Genomic DNA, 22,008 nt, shown 5'->3' on the forward strand with positions numbered 1-22,008 from the left:
GTAGTGACACATCGGGCCTGGCTTTAGAGGGCTTGGGCCTGAAAAAAACTCAGGCCAGGCCCTTTAGGAGGGCTTGGGCCTGGCTCAGGCTTGGCTTGGGCCTGGGCCAGGGCTTACAAGTTAAAAATGTGTCAAAACATCTATTTCACTACCAGATACAATTAGACTCAATACTCAACATCAGATACATCTGAAATATCCTCCTCCTCGCCATCATCCAGTCCCTCTGATGCTAATTCTAAAGTCGAAGTAGGAGCCTCTCGGAAGATCAAATCACATGGATACATCATGCAAAGCACCTGAATTGCTTCCACAACATCACCCTTCAAGCGGTCATGACACTTTGTGACAGTTGGGCAACTGCATGGGTTAACCCCTGGGTAGCAGAGGTCATACCCGCACCCATACCTGGCAAAAACCCGTACCTGCTCGAGGGGTACGGGTTTTTTGGTAGGTATGTGGATATTAGACCCATACCCGCACCTGTGGGGAGTTTACCCACGGGTACTACCTAAAATTTTGCAGTGAGATAATATACAGTGGCTCAAAAAAGTGTCTCAATGTTTGTGGCTTTTCATGTAATTGCTTTCTTGTGAGTCAGGATGTGGGAATATGACTAAGCCATAGGGAGGGGTGGAAAAGCTCTGCTCCTTCGCTTTAATTCCGTTGCCTACAGCGTGGGAAGCTGATGTTATCAAGTGAAGATATGGTCATTTTAATTTGGTGACTCATTGAGACACTTTTTTGACTTTGTATTTTACCAATGCTATTGTATGATTCTAGTACTTTGTGTTACCCCCCTTGGCTTTAATAACTGCTGCTACCCTCCTAGGCATACTTTCTATCAATTTCTGACACTCCTCCTTAGTAATCTTTCTCCACTCTACTACAACTCTCTCCCATAGTTCAAATAACCCCTTTGGAGGATCTTGATAGGCAGCAAGTAGTCTTTTGAGTAATTCCCAAAGATGTTCAGTGGGATTGAGGTCTGGAGACTGTGCTGGCCATGATAGAACATTGATATTATGGTCTTCAAACCATTTTGTAGCCAGTCTTGAGGTATGCTTTGGATCATTGTCCTGCTGGAAGATGATGTCCTCTTCATCAATACCTGACTCCTTCATGCTTCTAAGCAGACACTCCTCTAGAATGGAGACATACTGCTCTGCATTCATCCTCCCCTCCACCTCACACAGAATCCCCACTCCATTCCATCCCATGCAGCCCTACACCATCAAGTTTCCTCCTCCAAACTTGAGTGTGCCTTTCACTTCTGTCTCTTAGTGGATCACCTGCCTTTTTCCACACATATTCCTGACCATCTGACCCCAGTCTATTGATTTTGGTCTCATCTGACCAAATAACTCTTTTCCAGTCCTCAACAGTCCAATGTTGGTGCTTCAGAGCAAAGGCTAGTCTCTTCTTCCTATGAGTTGGTGAAAGAAGAGGTTTCTTCTTCTTGGTTACAGCTTTCAGGTTAGCTGCCTTGAGAGTGTTTCTGACTGTTGGGTGGAGACAGTGGATGGGATGATGGAATTAATGAATTTGGTGGCTTGAACAGCATTTGAAGCTTCTCCAGATAGAATACAGTGAACAATAGCCCTCTTATCATGGGGGGTGAACTTGGAAGGATGGCCCATATTGATATTTTCTTTATTTGGATTAGATTTCTTGATGACCCTGGCAATAGTAGCCCTGCTTAAACCAGTTTTGGAAGCAATCTGTCTAGTAGATAGACCAGAGAAGCTGAGAACAAGGATATTATCCTGTTGAGTAGAGGAGATAGACTTCATGAGGATTATGGAGAATTTCATGCTCTAGCTTGCACTTATATAGATGTCAGATATTAAAGTCAGACCATATTATTGACATGACACCATTTCTTTTAGATATTTAGTCATAACATTTTGTCTAGGTGACCTGATTTTGCTAAATTTTTATAAAGTCAAAAAAGTGTCTCAATAAGTCACCAAATTAAAATGACCATATCTTCACTTGATAACATCAGCTTCCCACGCTGTAGGGGACGGAATTAAAGCGAAGAAGCAGAGATTTTCCACCCCTCCCTATGGCTTAGTCATATTTTCACGTCCTGACTCACAAGAAAGCAATTACATGAAAAGCCACAAACATTGAGACACTTTTTTGAGCCACTGTATTTAACATGCCTTGCACAGTGAGAATGAGTCAGAACGAGTCATAGTGAGTCACAGTGAGCGAGAATGAACAAGAACGACTCAGAACAAGTCGGAATGAGCGAAAATGAGTAGGAGCAAGTCAGAATGAGCGAGAACAAACAAGAACAAGTCAAAATGAGCCAGAACGAGTTGGAATGAGTCAGAGCAAGCAAGAATGAGTCAGAAAGAGCTGGAGCGAGCAAGAACAAGTGAAAATGATCAAAAGACAAGGTCACGCACAGCCTGAGAGCGGGACCCAGGCACAGAAACATCAGCATCAACATCAGCGTCGAGCATGAAAGGAGGACTATGAACCAAACGGAAATGTTCGTAAGTTGTGTAGATACATATGAGGTGTGAATACACGCACCTCTGCAGCTTAGCCAAAGACACCCAGAATCCCTCCACCTCGACTGTGCCCAATGCTATCGACCTTCATCACAAAACAACAGATGGTTACAGGCTTGAAAATACCTAGTTGTAGTTATAAATGTCAAATAGATTATTTAAAATAAAATAAAGAAACCAAGGCATACCTAGTACTGGCTCATTTGACAATGGTGTGATGTGGGAGGGCCAGGACGGTGCAGTGGATAAGTTAGAAACATTGATTACAAAATAATTACCATTTTTGGAAGGCACAGGTATGCCAGGGGTATGGGTTAGTGCGTGGGTCACAGAATTCCAACCTGTACCCATACCCCAGTAGTACCTGTACCCCGAACATGCACGGGTTACCCCAACCCGTGCAGTTGCCTAGTGACAGTTAGAGCTTCAGCAGAAAAAGCTTGCTCACTTAAAACTGAAGTAGCCATGATAGACAAATGATCACAGGCAAGGGATGCCCAAACAGGGTACTGATGAGCATTGACCTATAACATTAAGCTAGATCAATAACAATTCAGTTGACATGAAACGATACCTTACCCCCCACCACAGTGTCACTGTGGTGGGGGGCTAGTGATGCCGCAGCTTGGCTTGGCTTGGCTCAGGCTCGGCTTTTGCCGGTTTGCCTGTAACTCAGCTCTCCTGGGGTGAGCTAAGCTACCTATGTCCAGCTCGGTCCAGCTGACTAACTGCACGAGCTGGCTCAAGCCAACTTGGGGTGTTTTCATTACCGATGATGTTGTTGCTGACCAGTGTTCATATGTACCTTATTTCTCAGGGATTGAAGGAGCCATTCACTACAGCCTACACAGTGCACGTGTGTACCCTAAACTATCCTTCAACCATCTGTTGTTAAATATATTGTAATTGTCCTTACCTATCACAGCATGAATAAAGTCCCAACTCAGGTTGACGGTAGATTTAGGCTGGAAGACATTCTGGGATCTGGGTCATATGGTATGTCGTTACATGATGTTGAGATTCAACATATAAACTCACTAAGCCTCACTTACTAGCTGTTGTATACTGTGCACAGAACTTCCTTAATGATGATGTAGTTGCCATCAAACTTGAACCTCTCACCTCTCACCTGTCTTCTGTGGAGCGTGAGTACCATATTCTGAAATGACTCGAAGATGGAGTTGGGATCCCCTGTGCCATTTGGTTCAGTAGAGAGTCAACATATCACACTATGGCTCTTGAACTCCTTGGACCATCATTGCACGATCTCTTCAAGGCACATCATCGAAAATTCAGCCTTCACACTGTTGTTAACCTTGGAGAACAGCTGGTATGTTGCTTTGAGTGGGTCATTGCAGATGCTAACATATATTTCCAGCTTTCATGCCTTGAACACATCCACTCATACAACTACATTCATGGCGATATCAAACCGCAGAATGTTTTGCTGGGCCTTGGCGATTTGAGCCAAACTCTCTTTGTCGTCAATTTTGGTATCACAAAGAAGTACTGGAATGCTGCAACCGAAACACACATACCATTTCACCAGGGTCAATGTCTCACAGGCACACCTGCATTTGCTTCAATCAACAACCACTTGGGCTTGGAGCCGGGTCATCATGACGATCTCAAGTCTCTATCATATATGTTGATTTATTTCATGTGTGGCACCCTTCCATGGCTAACTAGCAGCCATGAGAAGCTCTCCAGCTCTGACATGCTCGAGCGTAAAGTGGACACCACCATTGCAGTTTTATGTGATGGTGTTCCTTCTGAATTCGCAAACCTTCTCATCTACTCACGGTCTCTTTCATTCTCAGAAGACCCTGACTATGACTATCTCCACTCATTGCTTCATGGTCTTCGCACCACAGAAACGTGCTTTCTGGATTTCATCCAGCCTGATGACCCCATTCTACATTCTCCAACCTCCAACGTTCACTTGGTGGCTGAGGCAGCGTCACTGTGCCTGCCAAAAGCAACACCTGTTTGCAAATCAACTCGTGTGTGAGTACATAGTTTTTTTTAATCTTCACACACTCATGAGTCATGAACTAATTACAAGTTTATGCCCGCGCAATGGTCCCCTACCACCTTCAACTACTTCTGCCCCACATCGGAAAAAGAAACTAACTGCATAGTATAATAGATGTATAGTTTTCAATTTGTTGAGCGCTCTTGTGGTATCTGTACGTACATATGTATATAAATATACTACATACAAGCTTGCATCATGATGGGGTGATGCTTGGTGTTTCCCACAGACATGGCAGAAATGCAGCTCTCTGTGCTATTGAGGGTCTAATCATTGTGCACCCATTTCTTTGGAATGCGTCAAGCACTCCAGTAACTCTTTTCACAGAGCAGTGCAGTAACCTGCTCGAGTATCCAAAATGGTGTGTACCTGGTACATTCTAGAGGTAAACCTCTCTTGTTTCCATATATGTTGTCTGACATACTCCATTAGACCGTCTTAGGCTCTCTTTACCTCCTCCCAGTCCCAGATTCCACACATACAACAGTCTACCATATTGCCCTAATTACCGAGCTGTGCAAGCTCTTGTCGTCAACTGTCAGCTCCGCTGTTGGAAAGTCAATACACGGGTTGTACACTGCTCTTGGGGATGGGTTAGATGTGGAGAATACTTGACATTTCACAGAGTAGTTCAGGGAACACATGAGCAATTTCAGTTTCCAATGGGTTTGGAAAGAATGGTCAATGCTCTTGCATGAGCTAAATGCTGAAATGTCTTCACAGGTTATCTGACTTGGAGCTGTCAGAGCAGGACCCAAAATGTACCTTCATACAGCAAGCACTGGGGTTTGAGACACAGTTGTTATCCGTGACCGGGTATTGAAGACTTTGCCGGAGCCTCTGCAAAATGATACTACCGTTCTCTGATCAGACTCCAGGACCAGCCTTTGAATATGAAGACCCAAGTATGCTCCTTTTCTCCCTGCATCTTTGTCATTAACATTCGTCTATAGCCATCCACACTATGATACTGCCTAATCAATCCTATCTCTTTGCATGGAGACTCTAAAGCCAATGACCTGCTGTCACACATTGAGTTGTTGAAGACCACTCTCAAGTCCTCAGGTACTCACATGCACGTAGACAACACCATTCGATTGATCTCGATTCATTGCCTGGTTTCTATTGGGTCACGGTCCTTCTCACATCTTCTCAATGCAAGTGAGCACTACCTGCCACTCCTCCGAGGGCTCGCTGATGTGCATCTCAGTGGGATGCAACTGATGAGCCTGAGCGCATCTGAATGGGACTTGTTGAGAGGTGCATTGGACAAGGCAAGTGGGCGAGTCATGGTTGTGAGGAGGAAGGTCACTGTGCTCAGGGAGGAGTACAATGATGGTGTTTTATTGGCATGAACTAGATCAGATGCCTGTCTCGCACTATGTGTAAAGTATCATGATGATGTCGACTTGACAGTGATCAGGCTGTCCAAATAACTGCAGGGGGAGCATGTCGGCTTGCCAAGGTATGAGGCTGAGCCAATATGCTCCTGCCTCCTCTACTCCATCTGAGCAAGATATCAGATACAGACTACGGACAGCAACATGATTATTTTAATTATAGGACTGGTGTTATGCATCTGGCAAGGACAAGCGTGAAACCCATTTTGGATTTGACTGACCACGTTGGTATGGCAATTGATGAAGCAGGTAGGTAGCGGGTTTTGCCACTTTAGCTGGCACTACCAGCTTATTTGTAGATGAGCTCCAGTGGAGCTCAGGTGGAGCGTGCACATGGGAATCACACAAATTGGTTCCATGGGATCAACCATTTCAAATGTCCTTACAATACTTATGTTGGATTACTGTACCATATCATGTAACAGTATACATACTGATATGTACGTCCTGACTCCCAACTCCGACCAGCTCCCATGTATCTCGTATCTTCCTTTCAACACTTGCTGCCAACTTGCTACAGCCTTGCTGTGTACCGCCATCATGTCGCTGCTATTCTTTTTACAAGATTGCAGATGCCGGCCATACAAGTGAGTGCCTCGTGTCATACTCCATCTCCACTCACCCCTGGTCTTGAATCTTGATCATTATTTACAGTCCCAGCAGGAATTCACCCCATTCTTGTAATGGTGGTAGTTGGTTTCTACTCATGGAGGTCTCCCCTTACCATGCACCTACATTTGAGGCTATGATGTGGTTCGAGACTGACGTGCAGTGTGGCCTAGGGACCTCTCGCCAATGTGACGCGATCTCCCTTTCACCCGGCACCAGATGATTTTGTTGCCTTACAAGCAGGTTTCAAATTTTGAATGAGTGAGGGTGAAGTAATTAGTGTATGGACTGAGATTCACCTTACTTGATCGATTCAACTGGCAATCTAGGCAATATTACTGATCCCCACTACCCTTTTCACTTCTTGCAGGGACAGTTCCCTTGAACAATCAGGATCACTTCGAAGTCTTATAGTATGTACTGGTGTGCATTCCGTTGTCCTGTTTGTGTATTGCCATTAACGCTATTGTGATCAGATACTGCAACCCTAATGATCCCAGCGAGTTCAAGTCTAGGTCTAACTGGTGTTTCCCCACCATGCACATTGGGATTTTACAGGGTCTCCCCAGGACGAAGTTTTCTATATAACCAGGTGATTTGTTTGTTGCATCTATAGTGCTACCATCACTAATATGAACAACCATTGCAGCAGACATCAAAAAAATACCAATGCTACCCACATTGACACCCCCCACTGCTACTCTCAATCCTGCTCCTACTCCCGCTGCTGCAGCAACCATCAATACCACTGCAGCAACTTCCACGGCCCTCCAATGCCCTCGGTGAGAACGACAGCGTCCTAGAAGATATGAAGATGGTGATACTGGATTCTTCGACATTAATGAAATCAGTGGCGACAATGAGGAGGATGGTGCTCCTATAATAGTCGCACCCAATACAGCCTCTAGCCCACTTCAGACCGGCAATGGTGCCCTCAATTCTGCCCCAACTGATCCCTTGGCCACAACCCCAACCAATCCCTTGGCCATGCATGATGGAAAAAGAAAACAAAAGGGGGGGGGGTTGTCGACACCCCCCACTTCTATAGGATGGAGGCATCGCGTAAATGTACCTGTATCCCTTGCGAGTAAGTATCACGTCTGGGAGTATTTTCTTAATCTCTCTCCTCCAACAGGGATATACATAAGCAAGACTCTTTATGGAAAATCCAGCTATATGCTGCTAGTTCAACCATAGGCACTCTTCGCACCCACGTCCATGTCCATCATATGGACCTTTATCTAGCAGAATGTGAGCGCCGGGGCCCAGTGGCCTGGCCAATTTTGATCAATGAGGTACAATTCTGACTCGACGAGGGTTGGACCATCCCACAGATATGCGAAAGGCTTAGCCAGGACCCAGACTGTACAATTGAAACACTCAGTGTTCCCCCCAATCCCTTACACAATGATTCACTGCCCATGCAGTCAGAAGCTGTTTTGCTGGACTTTTCCGTTGATGAGATGCACCGACATATTGTTAGGTTCATCATCGCTGATGACCAGGTGAGTAGTATATATTTTTCATGCAACATTATTAACAGCTGTCTCTAGCCAATTAATGTTGTCGAGTGCCCGGAGTTTCGCCGACTGCTCTGTCTCATGCGTCAAGATCTAAAGGAGTTGGATATTCCTCGCTGCACAAAATTTCGTTCATTGATCATAGATGCATGGCATGACTACTTCCCAGTCATGAAACATGACCTTACAGTAAGTGTTTAGCTGCTAATATCACATAGTATCTTATGTCCTGTAGAAAGCCCAAGGAAAAATCTTGTTCACGTCTGACCTCTGGTCAGATCCTAAGTTCTGCCCCTTCCTGGCACTTACCGCCCATTGGCTTGCAAGGGAAAGTACCAATTCACCACTCGTCTTGAAGGGTCCTCTAATTGCTTTTCATTACACCCCGGGTAGTCATACAGGGAAGGTGCTCAGGTCAACAATATTCAATCTGGTCAGGCGCGCCGGTGTGATAAATAATGTCAGTGTTTATTTGTGCTATGTAACATGCTCTGACTTGGTTTAGATGGGACACTTCACACTTGACAATGCTTCCAATAACCAGGCTGTGATGGAAGAACTCTCTCGCCAATTGCTGCGACAAGGGATCAAATTCGATGCCATTGATTGCAGGATCCCATGCTTCCAGCACATAATCAATATACAGTGGCTCAAAAAACTGTCCGCATTTTTCACTATCTATGATATTGTGTGAGAATGAACAAATTCCTCAAGGACATACTTATACCACATTGTAGTATGGCTTCAGGGCTTTTATTTGAGCCCTACACCGTGGGAATCGGCGGAGATATGGTGGAGATATAAGGCTTATAAAATGATGACTCATGTGGACAGTTTTTTGAGTGTATATTAAAACTATATAAATCATTATTTATGACACCATAAAAATCATGCCACTATTATATAAATTATAAAGTGGTGTCATTATGTTATTTTATGACTATATCTAACTATATAAACCAGAACATCTCATGTATCATAGTCATAATCACCATGAAAGCCATCTCCTCTGCTCAAAGAGATAATATCCTCTCTCTGTCTTATGCTGGCCTCTCTGCTCGCCAAATTTCCTCTAGAACTGGAATATGCAAGTCCACTGTGGCCAAGTTCATCAAAGAAAGCCACCCAGACAAGGAAAACTCTTGTGGAGGACGTCCATCCAAGCTTACCTCTACTGACAAAAGGGCTATTATCCAACATATCACTACAGGAAAGGCTGATAATGCTGTCCAAGCCACCCATTATATCAATTCCACCATCACTACCTCTGTCTCTTCACAAACTGTGAGGAATGTTCTCAAGGCAGCTCATCTCAAGGCAGTAACAAAGAAGAAAAAGCCTCTTCTCTCCATCAAACATAGGCAGAGAAGACTAGCCTTTGCCTTAGCTCATCAACACTGGACTGTAGAGGACTGGAAGCATGTTATATGGTCAGATGAGACCAAAATCAATAGGATTGGGTCAGATGGGAAGGTGTATGTATGGAAAAAGAAGGGAGATGGCCTAACAGACAGAGAGGTTAATGGGACTGTCAAGTTTGGAGGAGGTTCTTTAATGGTATGGGGCTGTATGGGATGGAATGGTGTGGGAATGCTTGCTGAGGTTGAGGGGAAGATGAATGCTGAGCAGTATGTGGACATTTTAAATGACCACTTGCTGCCTAGCTTGGCAGAATCAGGGATTGATGAAGAAGATATCATTTTCCAACAGGATAATGATCCCAAGCACACATCCAGAAGAGCTAGGGAATGGTTTGAAGAACATAACATCAATGTTCTTGACTGGCCAGCACAGTCTCACGATGTCAATGTCATTGAACATCTCTGGGGAACACTCAAGAAAAAGCTTCAAGCCTATGAAAACCCCCCTAAAGGAGTATGGGAGCTTTGGGAGAGAGTAGCAGTGGAATGGGGGAAGATCACAGCTGAGGATTGCCAGAAATTAATTGAGAGTATGCCTAGAAGGATAGAGGCAGTAATTAAAGCCAAGGGAGGTCATACAAAATACTAGAATACCTGGTTATTACTGTAAAATACTTGAGTCAAAAAACTGTCCGCATGAGTCACCATTTTGTGAGCCTTGTATCTCCACCATATCTCCACCGATTCCCACGGTGTAGGGCTCAAATGAAAGCCCTGAAGCCATACTACAATGTGGTATAAGCATGTTTTTGAGGCATTTGTTTGTTCTCACACAATATTATAGATAGTGAAAAATGCCAAAACATACGGACGGTTTTTTGAGCCACTGTATGTGTCCAGCATGTCATGGACGAGCATTCTACCATGGACCTTTCAAATGTGGCCGGTCCTTTCATAGTTGGCAATGCCTCTTTCAACAAGGTAGTGTATCTCACGGCTCTGCGAGGTGATGTTATCTGTCGGGCCAGGGCTGTCGTGCATGCAATCCATGTGTCAAACAAATGACACAATAGTTTCAGAGACAGCATTCGCTTGGGCAATGATGCCAAGATTTTTTGAAATGACAATGATGAGGAGATGGTGCTCCCAGTTGTTGAACTGCTGTGTGACGAGTCCACATGCTGGGATTCAACTTACATCATGCTTAATTGCTTAAGAACACTTCAGCAGGTAAGGTCTCATTTCATAATCCTTGGCATAGACTAAACAGTGGCCTAGGCTGTTGACAACTTCCTTGATGACGACGATCAAAGGACTATATCCCATCTAAAGTTAGAGCCTGTGGAATGGCAAATCTTGCAAGATCTTGAGGTGGTCCTAGAGGTCAGTCTTAATATGTCCGAAACTGAGATGTATTTACCATTCTATATTAGGCACCACATGCCGTTCAGCAAAGCATGTCCAGCAAGAGCACTCCTGTGCTGAGTTGTGCCATTCCAGCCTTCGAAAGGTTAGTCAAAAAGTGGAAGGACTTGGCACAGCACTTCGCGCGCTTGGCACCTTTTGTTGCCATTGGCTTAACTTGGACTGATAAATACCATGACCAGATGAGCCGCATGGGAGCATATGGAGTCGCCATGTGTTAGTCCCGTGTGTTTTTTTAGTCAACACTGATTCTCATCTGTGTTTGTACAGTTATTGATCCCGCAATTCATATGTCATGGATGAATGATAATTGGGACATGGCTCGAGTCAAGGAGACCAGGGATTATATTCTTGAACTGGTATGTCTATTTGACAAATTTGAACGATAAAAGTGCAAGTTTGAATTTATACACTGTAGATGCAGAAGAAAAGAGTGACAGATACCTCCAACTCTGCACAGTCTCTACCCATGGAACACCAGTCACGCTGTGAAAAACACAACCTGACTGGGCACTTGTAAAGGTACTAAGCCAGTATATGTCTAAGCTCTGCCTATGCTGCTATACTTGCAAACAATAAAGCAAGAATGTTTGACCTGAGGGAAAAGCTACTAAGGACAACTTAAGATAGAAAGACCCGAAAGTGTGCTAGAGCGCGGGAAATCATGTCGCAAGATACTGCGCTAGTGTGTGGGAAAGTATGTCGCAAGTATAGAGCGCTATGGCGTGAGAAAAGCGGAAGTGCAGGTCGGCAGATGGTCGCTATCGGGTCACTAATGCATCAGTAGCAGAGCGGGAATGCATTGGTAGTGGAGCAGAAATGCGTCGCTATAGCAGAGATGCAGGTAGGGAGTCTAAGGAGTGTAGTGGATAACGAGTGAGGTCAAAGGTATTGATTGCAAGGGTAAGGGAAAGTCAAGGTAAAGTGATCAGGTATAGGGAAACCAATAGGGGCTATAGAGCGCAGCTAAAGGTGACTACTTCGAAGTAAAACTTAAGGGGAAGGAAATACAGTTGAAGGGAAGTAATGTCGAAGTAGTCACTATAGGCTTCTTATACTAGTAAACTATACCATCTCAGACTCGGAAGGGATAGGATATACATGTAATAAGACTGTAGCACTTTTTACAAACTTGAGGCAAGGCAATTTACATAACAATGAGGTAGGATGGACAATGGATGGATTCTGATATTTCGGGTGGATCCTAGAGCACGAGAACAGCACGCTGGATAAGTGCTAAGCGCAGGAACAAGTGCTAGATAGAGCGGACATGCACTAATGCTCCTATAGACACATTGCTGGTAGTTCTGATAGCGCTATAAGCGTGGGAATAGCATTGGATAAGTTGTGGGAGCATGAATAGCACTGTGGGAATGTGCACGCATAGTGCAGGAAAGTGCAGAATAGCGTCGGACAAGGGTTATGGCTGAGACAAGTGAAGACTGCTGATAGAGGAGTAGTGAATAATATGAGGGATAACTTTGGTCCACCTATTGAAGGCTTATACAGGTATACATGCCTAGCACCAATATGATTGTCACAATGTGCTGCTGCAACGCTAGGCTCAATGATCTACGGACTTCATGACATAGATATACTGCCGCATAACGAGGGTGGCACCCAAATGGTAGAACAGGAATTTAGTGCTTACAGCACAGCTGTCTGCAGCCCATGGGGAACGAATTTACTCACATTTTGGACAGTAAGAGTCCTGTGTCTCCATTAAGTTTGGCTGATCACGAAGTGTCGATCAGACTGCACAACCTATGTTTCCGACCATCTATTCAATCACAATGAACTGTCTTCCCATACAGGCCTCTGCTGTTCCCTGCGAACACATCTTTTCATCCAGCAGTGAGACATACACAAAGAAACAAAATCGCATTAGCCCACCCCTGATGGAGGCCTTACAGATGGTCAAGTTTGCACTGAAGAAAGAGCGACTTAACTTTGCTGAAGGTTGGCAAGCCTCGCAGAAAGACATGGAGTATAACTTGATGTGCGCCATGAACTCTGGTGATCTTTTGATGTCTGGCTCCAGTGATCTTTTGAACTCTGCCATCAGTGAATTCACTCCTGAAACTTCCGAATACAAGGCACTTCTCAGAATCATTGCAGAGCAAGAATGCAATGACATTCCAGATGTTGCTGCTGTTGTATGATCATTGACACTTACTTTTCATACTCGATTCTCACTCACTTTTGCTTCTTGTCTACTACTACCTATATGTATCCTAGTGTCTTGCTCCTTGTGGCATTGTTTTTTTAGACTAACTCCAATTGTTGACTCATTTCTGCTCTCAATTCTCGAATGCATCTTTCTGACTGGGCAGTCAACATCCAGCACCTTCCCGGAGGAGTTTGAACTTACAACCTGAAGCTGATCTCATATGCAAAAGGGTGTTCATATCCTGCGTGCTCATTGTGCAGAAGGCAAGGAGGAATGCGAAGGCAAAGGAGTGGGACTTGGTATTGTCCAGATGCAGGGTATATTGAACCCTGGGTGGTATTATTACTCCAGAGTCATTGTATGTGCTATCATGTTCCCTATTCCCATTGACTTCACCTTCTCACCTCAGGTTTAAATCCCACAATCCTCACCAATCTGCTTCGCCACCAATGGCTGATCCAAGACGTAAATTGTTTCCACTCCCCTCTGAGCCTGCATCTGTGTCTATGGGGTATGCTGCGACTCCTTCACCTCCTTCACTGCCCTTGCTGCTGCCGCACTCTTTCCCACATTATCAAGGCTACAATTGCTACTACAAGCAACAGATCACCTACACATTAAAATAATGTATGCCTCACTCCGAACTTTGGTTGTAATACTCATGGATCTTTGCAATACCCTCTTATAAGGCTTGACAAAATGACTCATACTTGGGATGCTTGGAATGTGTCAACCAGGCCTTGTGTAAGGCTTCGAGAGCTGGCAAAGCAAGATGAAGGGATGCTCCCCTATCAGACGAGAAACTTTGCTGAGCTTTGTTGGCATGCTAAAACAATAATCAGCTTAAGTTACAACAGGAACTTCATACTCACAGCTAGGAGAGATGTAAATAAAGCAATACGAGCCCACTCATCCTCATGGAGCTTCAATTGATCAATTTTGGCTCGTTTTGTAAGGTTTGCCTCATGAAGGCCAAGCTCATAGACAAAAGTATCAACATACTCAAAAACAGTAGTTAGTTTCAACTCGTCATTTATATTATCATACATACAGGTCTCTTCTTCTCAGCACATTCGAGCATGACATAAGTCGAGGACCATTAGATGGGCATATTGAGTAACAGTTGTGAGACAACAGGGCTTGGGTTAGGTGCACGGGTCCGGATATCCTTCCAGAGTTGCTTTCATTGAGCCAAGGATCGTGCCTGATATATAGTTCCTCAAATGATAGTCAAATAATTCAAGAAAATGACGAACCTTGACTGCAATGGCTCGCACAAGACCGATTTCATCTCAACGGCCATGGGCTTGAGGGATTAAAAAATCAGGATGCTCAGAATTATAGTATGGGGCACTGCTATATGAAGAGATGACAGCTCATGTCGCAAGGTGAATAACATGAGCCAAGCACCTTTGAGTTCCATGTTAGTAAACATACAACACATAACTACTAGTATACCTGATGTGCCGCTTTTTTGGGATCCATATTGTCCCGGTCCCTTGCTTTATCCAACGCGCCAATTCATCAAGCATTGTGTCATTATTTGAGGCATTGTCACATGTAATGTGGCTGATCTAATACCCCGTGAGCACAGTGCATCCAAATTTTAACACCTTAACACCTTACCTTATGTGCAATGCCCACTCAATCCACAATCTTGAACAAAGCCTGCCCAAGACATTGTCCATTGTGGGAGTTATTCAGTTGCGTGAATCCAAGGACAGCACATTCGAGCTGCCAGACACCAGGTGATGTTTCCTCGATCCAGTGGTCAGTAGTGGCAAAATAGCCATTGGCATTACTGGCCTGCCATGCATCACACATCAGGTTGACAGTGCCAGACACAACCTGGCTCTGTTTGCAACATCAATATAAAACATTAGTTTAAGATAATACAAGGGAATACTTGCATTGAGACGTTCTTTTGACTTCGTTATCTGCTTCTTGAATGAATTCATAATTTTGCAGCATGTAGCATTACAATTCAGCAGAATAATACCACTTGTAGTACGAGCTGCTACAGCTATCATCTTCTGGAAGCTCAGGTGATCAATTGCTTGAATAGGCTTCAAAACAATCAAAAATCACCGTGAATACAATAAATCAACACCTACCTGGCTAGTGGAAATTAGCCACTCAATAGCAGCTTCATGAAAGACTGTCCGTGTACAGGACAATGACCTTACTGGAAGGATTTTCTTGCAAATGACCATCGAGACTCATTTGCTGCACACTCACAATAGCTACTGCTGTTTTGCATTCCTTGATATCTTGAGGCAACATTGACTCGAAATTATTAGTCTTGCACCATTGATGGTAATTATTCTGTAGTAAATGTTAGTGTCAAGTATCAAAATGAAAAACTAACTTACTGAATGCTGAAAGGCAATATGGCATTGACATGTTGGTGTGTCACTAACAATCTGACATGGGTACCCTTTCTTTCTGTGACTCTGTCAGTGGAGATAGTGAAGAAAGAGTATGTACTTACTTGCATGACTCACAGTCTTGGACTGAACGAGTTTTCCCATCCTTGGCCTTGTGCACATAGGGTTTGCCAAAAAACGCACTGACATCACAGCTCCTCTCCTCACATCGAAGTACAGGTGTCATCAATGTGTCCTGTACGTCGATGTTGGACAAAAAATTGTCCATGGCTGCAGGTGTCGCATTGCGAGTACTTGAAGTCTCTTCTGTTGGTTGGTGGGGAGGTTAAGTTATAGCACCAGTAAATAAAAATACATACCTGTGTCATCAATGAGACATGCAGAAGAATGGGCATCAGCCGTAAAAAATGACGGATCGTGAGCCCAATGAAGGTGTTTTCCTATAGAATTGAAAGAGTAAATATACAAACGCAAAGGCTGCAACATACCTTTGTGGCCCATGGCTTCGTCTCCTTCACTGGACAACTCCACTAAGTCTTCCGTCAACGAAGGAGTCCAGTCTGCATCCACCAAATTGCACTTGCCAGCATTTCTCAAGTTGGTGCCGAGTGAGTTGCTGATAAGCCATACTAGGCTGGAGAGTCTGTTGCATATTTTTATGGCTGCTAAGTTCTGGTGTTGCGCTGTTGTTAGAGGCAGTAAGGTGAGATGATGGAATGATAGTGCACTTTGCTTGCACAGTGACAGTGACAGGTGCATCATCATCAGAGATCACTGTGGGAGGCATCAGTACCATTGCATTCTGCTGGTAGATCAGTCACACAAAGAATCACTCACCAGTGGTGCATAAACTGTATGGAATATGCCGCTGGTATTTCCAAACTGGGAAGCCTGGGCCTGAGCCCCAGGCTCAGGCCTGTCCAACTCACAGGCTAGGCCCAAAGCCCTATAAGGCCCTCACCTTTGGCCTGGCTTTGGCCTGGCCTACGAGGCCTTGGCCTACGAGGCCTTGGCCTAAAGGGCCTGAGGGCCTCAGGCCGGGCCCAATGCATCACTACTTCTGTGCCCCTGCAGCATTGCTAACACATGTGAGGACTTCAGCCATCATACCAATGTGTCAATGGGACTTGTACTTCCTCACAGCAAATCCAGCTTGTCAAGCATTGAGTCCTTTTCTAATGTAAGAGTTCAACAAATGTGTTATTTGACGAGAAAGCAGTAGTGTACCTGTAAGTGTTCATATAGCGCCAAGATTTGTGGAAAAATTGCTGGATAGTCAAGGTATCACAAAGATCGAGACATTGAGGAACGGGAATTTTTGCAGTTGGGAATTTACCATCTGATGCATTGTGAAAACCTAAGCTGCTTTCATCAATCGCTGTATCAATAATATTGATGGCTGACTTACGATACTTTCCATACCCCCATACCATCTCTGAAGGATTGAGTTCACAGTGAAACTTTGGTAAGAAAATGTTATGAACTGGAATAGTTCTGACATATAGCAACTCAATAAGAGTTATTGGCTAAGGTTGGTTCAGAACTCTCGCGTATGTGAAAGGTTGGTTCAAAGTAAGACAAGCAAAGGAGAGTGTCCTCTACTTGAATCTAGTTCAGACGACTTAAGATTGGAGGTCTTAAGCAAAGGAAGTTCCAGGTAAAACCCAGTAAGATTAAAGTAAGGAATCACAATGTTAACTATGTGCTTAAATAGACCATATGGAGCGCACAGACCAGAATGGACGTGTAAGCGATATAAGTACAACGGGTTTCGAGTCATCAAGAAAGGAAAGACAAAAGGACGCATAATTGATATAGATATAAGTACAATGGATGAATCTAGCGGCAGCTGTCAGCGGCACGTGACATAATACAAGTAAAGGATAGAGAAAAGATAGGGGCGTACAAACAACTATAACAGAAAAGGCAAACATGCCCCCGACTCTCGATGTGGTGTTGAAGCATCAGTTTTTCAGTTGCAAAGTCTTCTTGTAGAGAGAGCACCTTGAAAATACAACACCAATTGTCAGCCTCAGATTCAACCTCATCTGGTTCACCTTTGGCCTCAGCCAAGTCATGGTTCATGAGAGTGTCTTCTTGTCCCATAGCCTCTGCTGCTGCAATTCATCATTCTGCATCTTTCTTCAGCTCCGACTTTTGGCATGACTGACACTTGCCAACAACGCTTTGCCTCTGGAGCCTCTCAATATACTCATCCCAGACTGACACACTCTCCTCCAACACTGCTCTCATACCCTTCAGTTTGCCAGCAAATGTTTTGTTAGGATGTGATGAAGGGTAAACAAGTGACTGAGGCACTCTGTGTGTATCAAGACAGCCAGGCTTTGGTGGTGGGTTTGATAATGGAATGATGGTGTCGCTAAGAGGTTTCTGCTTGCCTCCAGGACCAATGTTCATATTGTTTATATTGAGAGCATCAGGAGCAAGGGCCTACATGAGCTGATGAACAGTCAAAAAGGAAGACAGCAACCATTCCAGGATTGGTATGTTCAAAAACATCAATGGCGTCTTTGATATTTTCTACCAGTTGCTTGAAATTTCACCAAGCATTGTGGTTTTTCCCTGGATAAATTATGCGACATGTGGTGAATGAGTGGAGGCGAGATTCTGGAGGTAATTTCATCTGCTCTTCTATCTGAGCCATCAAGAGTGTAAGAAACCCAATTGTCTCACAGATGAAATCTGAGACATGTATTGAACAACTGTTACCCTTCTTCTTGATGGGCTGTTCAGGTTCCAATAGCCATGCTTGTCTTCAAGACTCATTGACATGGAAGATGCACTCATCCTGCATGATGAGCACATGCTCCTTCTCGCCTGGGTGTAATATAGGAGGTATGCAAGTGAGAGTTTTGTCATCATATGTGGACATAAAGCTGCAGTGGCAGAATAATCAACCACACATTGAGACAATGGATGATCTCACCATTCGTAATGTTCCATTTTTCACAAGAATTCTTTGCATGCCTTTATTACATCAGGTTGTTCATGTCTGTCAATGTACATTCCCTTCTGAACATTTTTACAAAGGTACCCAAGCTTCTTCAACCAGTTGAGTGATGTGTGCTCACTGATACTTGACTTGTCTCCTGTCAAACCCAATGCAGGGATGACAACTTTGTTGATGTGATTGCAGAGATTGTGGGGAGTGATGGTTCTAAGATTCTGGCTAGCGAGATATTGACAAACAGAATGAACAACAGTTTCATTATCCAACAGGGTTGTATGTCCTCAATAGGCACCATCTTTTTATGGTGGAAGGCAGTGATAACAAGAAAGGTATCTTTCATTGTTACAGATTTGTTGAGTGAAGTATGGTCCCTTGCCCATTCTCCTTGCGATTGCAAGACTGGCACTGAGACAGGGACACTTTGTCCAAGCATGCTGAAGATATCTATCCTGCAGCTTCATGTACTGCGCAATGACACTAAGCTGAGTGATAACTTTGATCAATCACAAGGTTCATAACTTCTTGGCCTCTTTTAAACATACATCCACCAGCAAGAGAGTATTGTGAGGTTCAACATTGTCTTCATCATTGACATCAAGCCATTCACGAGCTAACTCAATTTCAGCTGACTCAGGCAGGTATTCTGAGTCTTCTGAACAGAAGTGCAGCTCAGGGTCACACCACATCATGGCCTCACTAGTGGCAAGCTGTGGGAGAGGTATGTGTGTCATTCATTAATTAATTAAACCAGTTTCATAAAAATTTATGCACCTCCAGTTCATCCTCCTTTTCAAGTGCTGTATTGTCTCACTGCTCATCCAGCCATGTTTTGAGGTACGTTGCACATAAATCAGCCATATCAAATCCAGTACTAAGTGTGAACTCCAGTGCAGGGTCTTGTTCCAAGTTGGACAGTGGCTCCTGCTCAGACTCGACCAGTAATGGTCCATTATTTGGAGTTTTTGGCTGTCGACTTAAGAAGGAATGAAGAGTCTGGCAACCTCATGCAGCCTCAACCCATTGCTGTTTTTGTCGCCACTGAGTGGTCCACAAGTCTCCTTTATAGATTGCAGGACGGTCTGAAAGCTTGCACTTATTTCCCTGTAAGTCTGTCATCATGATTTTCTCAGCATTAATGCCAGCATGGAGAGCCCATTCAGTAACTTTTCCTCGTGTTGAACGGACACCCAAGGTTGAGATTCTTCCATGGGAGATGGGCCCAGGTGTACATGTAGGCTGATAGGGATGGGTGAGTCCATGATGGTTGTGATGTCCGTATATTAATGGCTGGGCCCATAGGTGCCAACTGACAATGGAATGATTGCATGGTTGGGCCCATATGTATGTTATAAATAGGATGTCCGATGTCATGCATGGTATGTGATCCATACCATGACATATACACAACAGCAGTGACAGGGAAGGTAGAAGACACCTGACTGATTCCTATCACCAAGTTACCTTATCATTTTTCATTCATTTCTTAGCTAGTATTTCACTTTCAAACTTCACTCTTATTTTTTCTATGTATTTCTATTTTGTTCCATGAGATTCTATCTCTTTCTATTTTTCTAGGCAATTTAGCCACCAGACTTTTCCTCAAGCCACCAAACATGTTAGTAATCATGTCATGTGACTGGGAAATACTCTGATTTGTAAGGATTCAACTTGACTCATCATGTTTGGTCATGATTCATCATGCTTTGTAAAACTTGCAACTGCATTTGTAATCCGCTTTGTCATAAGGCTGATTCAGCACACCTAAGGACTTGGTGTAAGCACATTCTTACCAATCCATGTGATGACTCATGCTTTTCATTTTCATTCTTTGTAATACTACACTTCATTTTGTATGTACATTAGTAAACAAGCTGACTCAACACAAGTTTGTAAGCACATTCTTACCAATCTATGTGATGAATCATGCTTAGTAAGATGGCCTCCCAAAAGGTATATAAGGAGCCCATTTTCACCCATGCAATTTAAGCTTCCCACTTTAACTCTTTTCTCAAACCGTGTGAGAACCAGTAAGATCTAAGTGCAGGCCATTGAGCAGCCTTGAAGTCCAGAATAAGAAACATATATTCAAGTTATATACTACCTTACAGGGGTTGACTATATAACAAAGTACAGCTACCTTGCTAAAGTTTATCAGCACTATTTTCCTCTCTCTTTTTCAGGAAGGGAGACACAAATCACAAGACACACTTCACAAATCCACAGGCACACAGTTGCCAAAACACATACAAACTTCACACTCAGTATTTCGAGACCACGAGGTTTAAACTAACCAAGGAACAAGAAGGAGAATATTGAAAGACATTCCTCCCAAGAACTCAGCACATTATCTACCACGAAAACTAGAAAAGTTGTAGACCGTGTACTTAAGGACTGGCAAGAAGTCTTATCCTGTATAGTTGTGTTGTCACTATATACGCATCGTATATAAGACCCTTAAGTAACAAGACACCGGGCCCAGGGTTATTGGGTGGAAGATGATGACTAGGCCCAGGGTAATGGTGTGGAATCTTGGTAGATATGGATGGGCCCAGTTTGTAAAACCACATGGTATAGAATAGGAATCTCAGTAGATACGGATGGGCCCGGTTTGTAAAACTACAGGTATAGGATAGAAATCTTGGTAGATACAGATGAGCCTGGATTGTAAAACAACATTATATGGGATGAGAATCTCAGTAGATATGGATGGGCCTGGTTTATGAAACTACAGGTATAGGATAGAAATCTCAGTAGATACAGATGGGCCCGGTTTGTGAAACTACAGGTATAGGATACAAATCTCGGTGGGTACAAATGGGCCCAGTTCAAAAACTGTATTTTATAGGATTGGAATCTCGGTAGATACGGGTGGGCCCAGTTTGTGAAACCACAGGTATATAATAGAAATCTCAGTAGTATAAATCTCGGTAGATATGAATGGGCCCGGTTTTTAAAACTACATTATATAGGATAGGAATCTCGGTTGATCCTGGGAGATGAGGCTGGTTTGTAAAACTACAGGGTATGTGACAGGAATCTCAGTAGATACAGATTGGCTGCCAGTATCAAATCTCCTACCGAGACTGATTACCTGAACCAGAAGTAGCTTGAATAGGTTTTATGCAGTCACTGAATCACACTAGGTTCAGTAGAATCACCTCCATAAATAGTTACACCTCATATTTCAACCATATTCATCTACCTCCCCCTTTGTACCAGAGAAATGTAGAATCTCTTACTGAGACTGATGACCCAGACCAGAAGTAGCTTGAATATGTTTAATACAGTCACTGAATAACACTAGGCTCGGAGAAATCACCTCAGGAAATAGCTATACTTCATTTTTCAACCATATTAATCCACCACTCCTTGGTATGGGAGAAATATATAATCTGTTACCAAGACTGATGACCCAGGCTGGAAGTAGCTTTAAATATGTTTAATACAGTTACTGAATGACACTAGGTTTGGTAGAATCACCTCCGGAAATATTTACACTTCATATTTCCCAGGTAATGGAATAGGAATCTCAGTAGATATGGATGGGCCCTGTCAAGTATAGTGCTGTACCGGAGAAATGTAGAATCTCTTACTGAGACTGATGA

General features: G+C 43.7%; 3 protein-coding genes across 3 annotated transcripts; 1 reads left to right on the plus strand and 2 right to left on the minus strand.

Annotated features, from left to right (window-relative positions):
• Nucleotides 1-3,451: 3,451 nt before the first annotated feature.
• On the plus strand, nucleotides 3,452-4,666 carry DFJ58DRAFT_712919 (kinase-like domain-containing protein; the record flags this gene model as incomplete). The annotated part of the gene is made up of 5 exons (XM_041383896.1): nucleotides 3,452-3,521; nucleotides 3,581-3,670; nucleotides 3,701-3,855; nucleotides 3,904-4,403; nucleotides 4,591-4,666. The coding sequence occupies 5 exons, from the start codon at nucleotides 3,452-3,454 to the stop codon at nucleotides 4,664-4,666; spliced, it is 891 nt and encodes a 296-aa protein (XP_041250458.1).
• A 9,061-nt stretch (nucleotides 4,667-13,727) lies between these two features.
• DFJ58DRAFT_721226 (uncharacterized protein) lies at nucleotides 13,728-14,126 on the minus strand (the record flags this gene model as incomplete). The annotated part of the gene is made up of 3 exons (XM_041384787.1): nucleotides 13,728-13,871; nucleotides 13,918-14,046; nucleotides 14,097-14,126. 3 exons carry the CDS (start codon nucleotides 14,124-14,126, stop codon nucleotides 13,728-13,730), a joined length of 303 nt encoding a protein of 100 aa, XP_041250459.1.
• A 563-nt stretch (nucleotides 14,127-14,689) lies between these two features.
• DFJ58DRAFT_721227 (uncharacterized protein) lies at nucleotides 14,690-17,850 on the minus strand (the record flags this gene model as incomplete). The annotated part of the gene is made up of 9 exons (XM_041384788.1): nucleotides 14,690-14,899; nucleotides 15,284-15,370; nucleotides 15,418-15,490; nucleotides 15,537-15,738; nucleotides 15,792-15,872; nucleotides 15,921-15,992; nucleotides 16,063-16,206; nucleotides 17,490-17,549; nucleotides 17,604-17,850. 9 exons carry the CDS (start codon nucleotides 17,848-17,850, stop codon nucleotides 14,690-14,692), a joined length of 1,176 nt encoding a protein of 391 aa, XP_041250460.1.
• Nucleotides 17,851-22,008: the final 4,158 nt, after the last annotated feature.

The sequence above is a fragment of the Suillus subalutaceus genome (genome assembly GCF_016647625.1).
Source record: "Suillus subalutaceus strain FC151 chromosome Unknown DFJ58scaffold_3, whole genome shotgun sequence".
Classification (NCBI taxonomy): Eukaryota; Fungi; Basidiomycota; class Agaricomycetes; order Boletales; family Suillaceae; genus Suillus; species Suillus subalutaceus.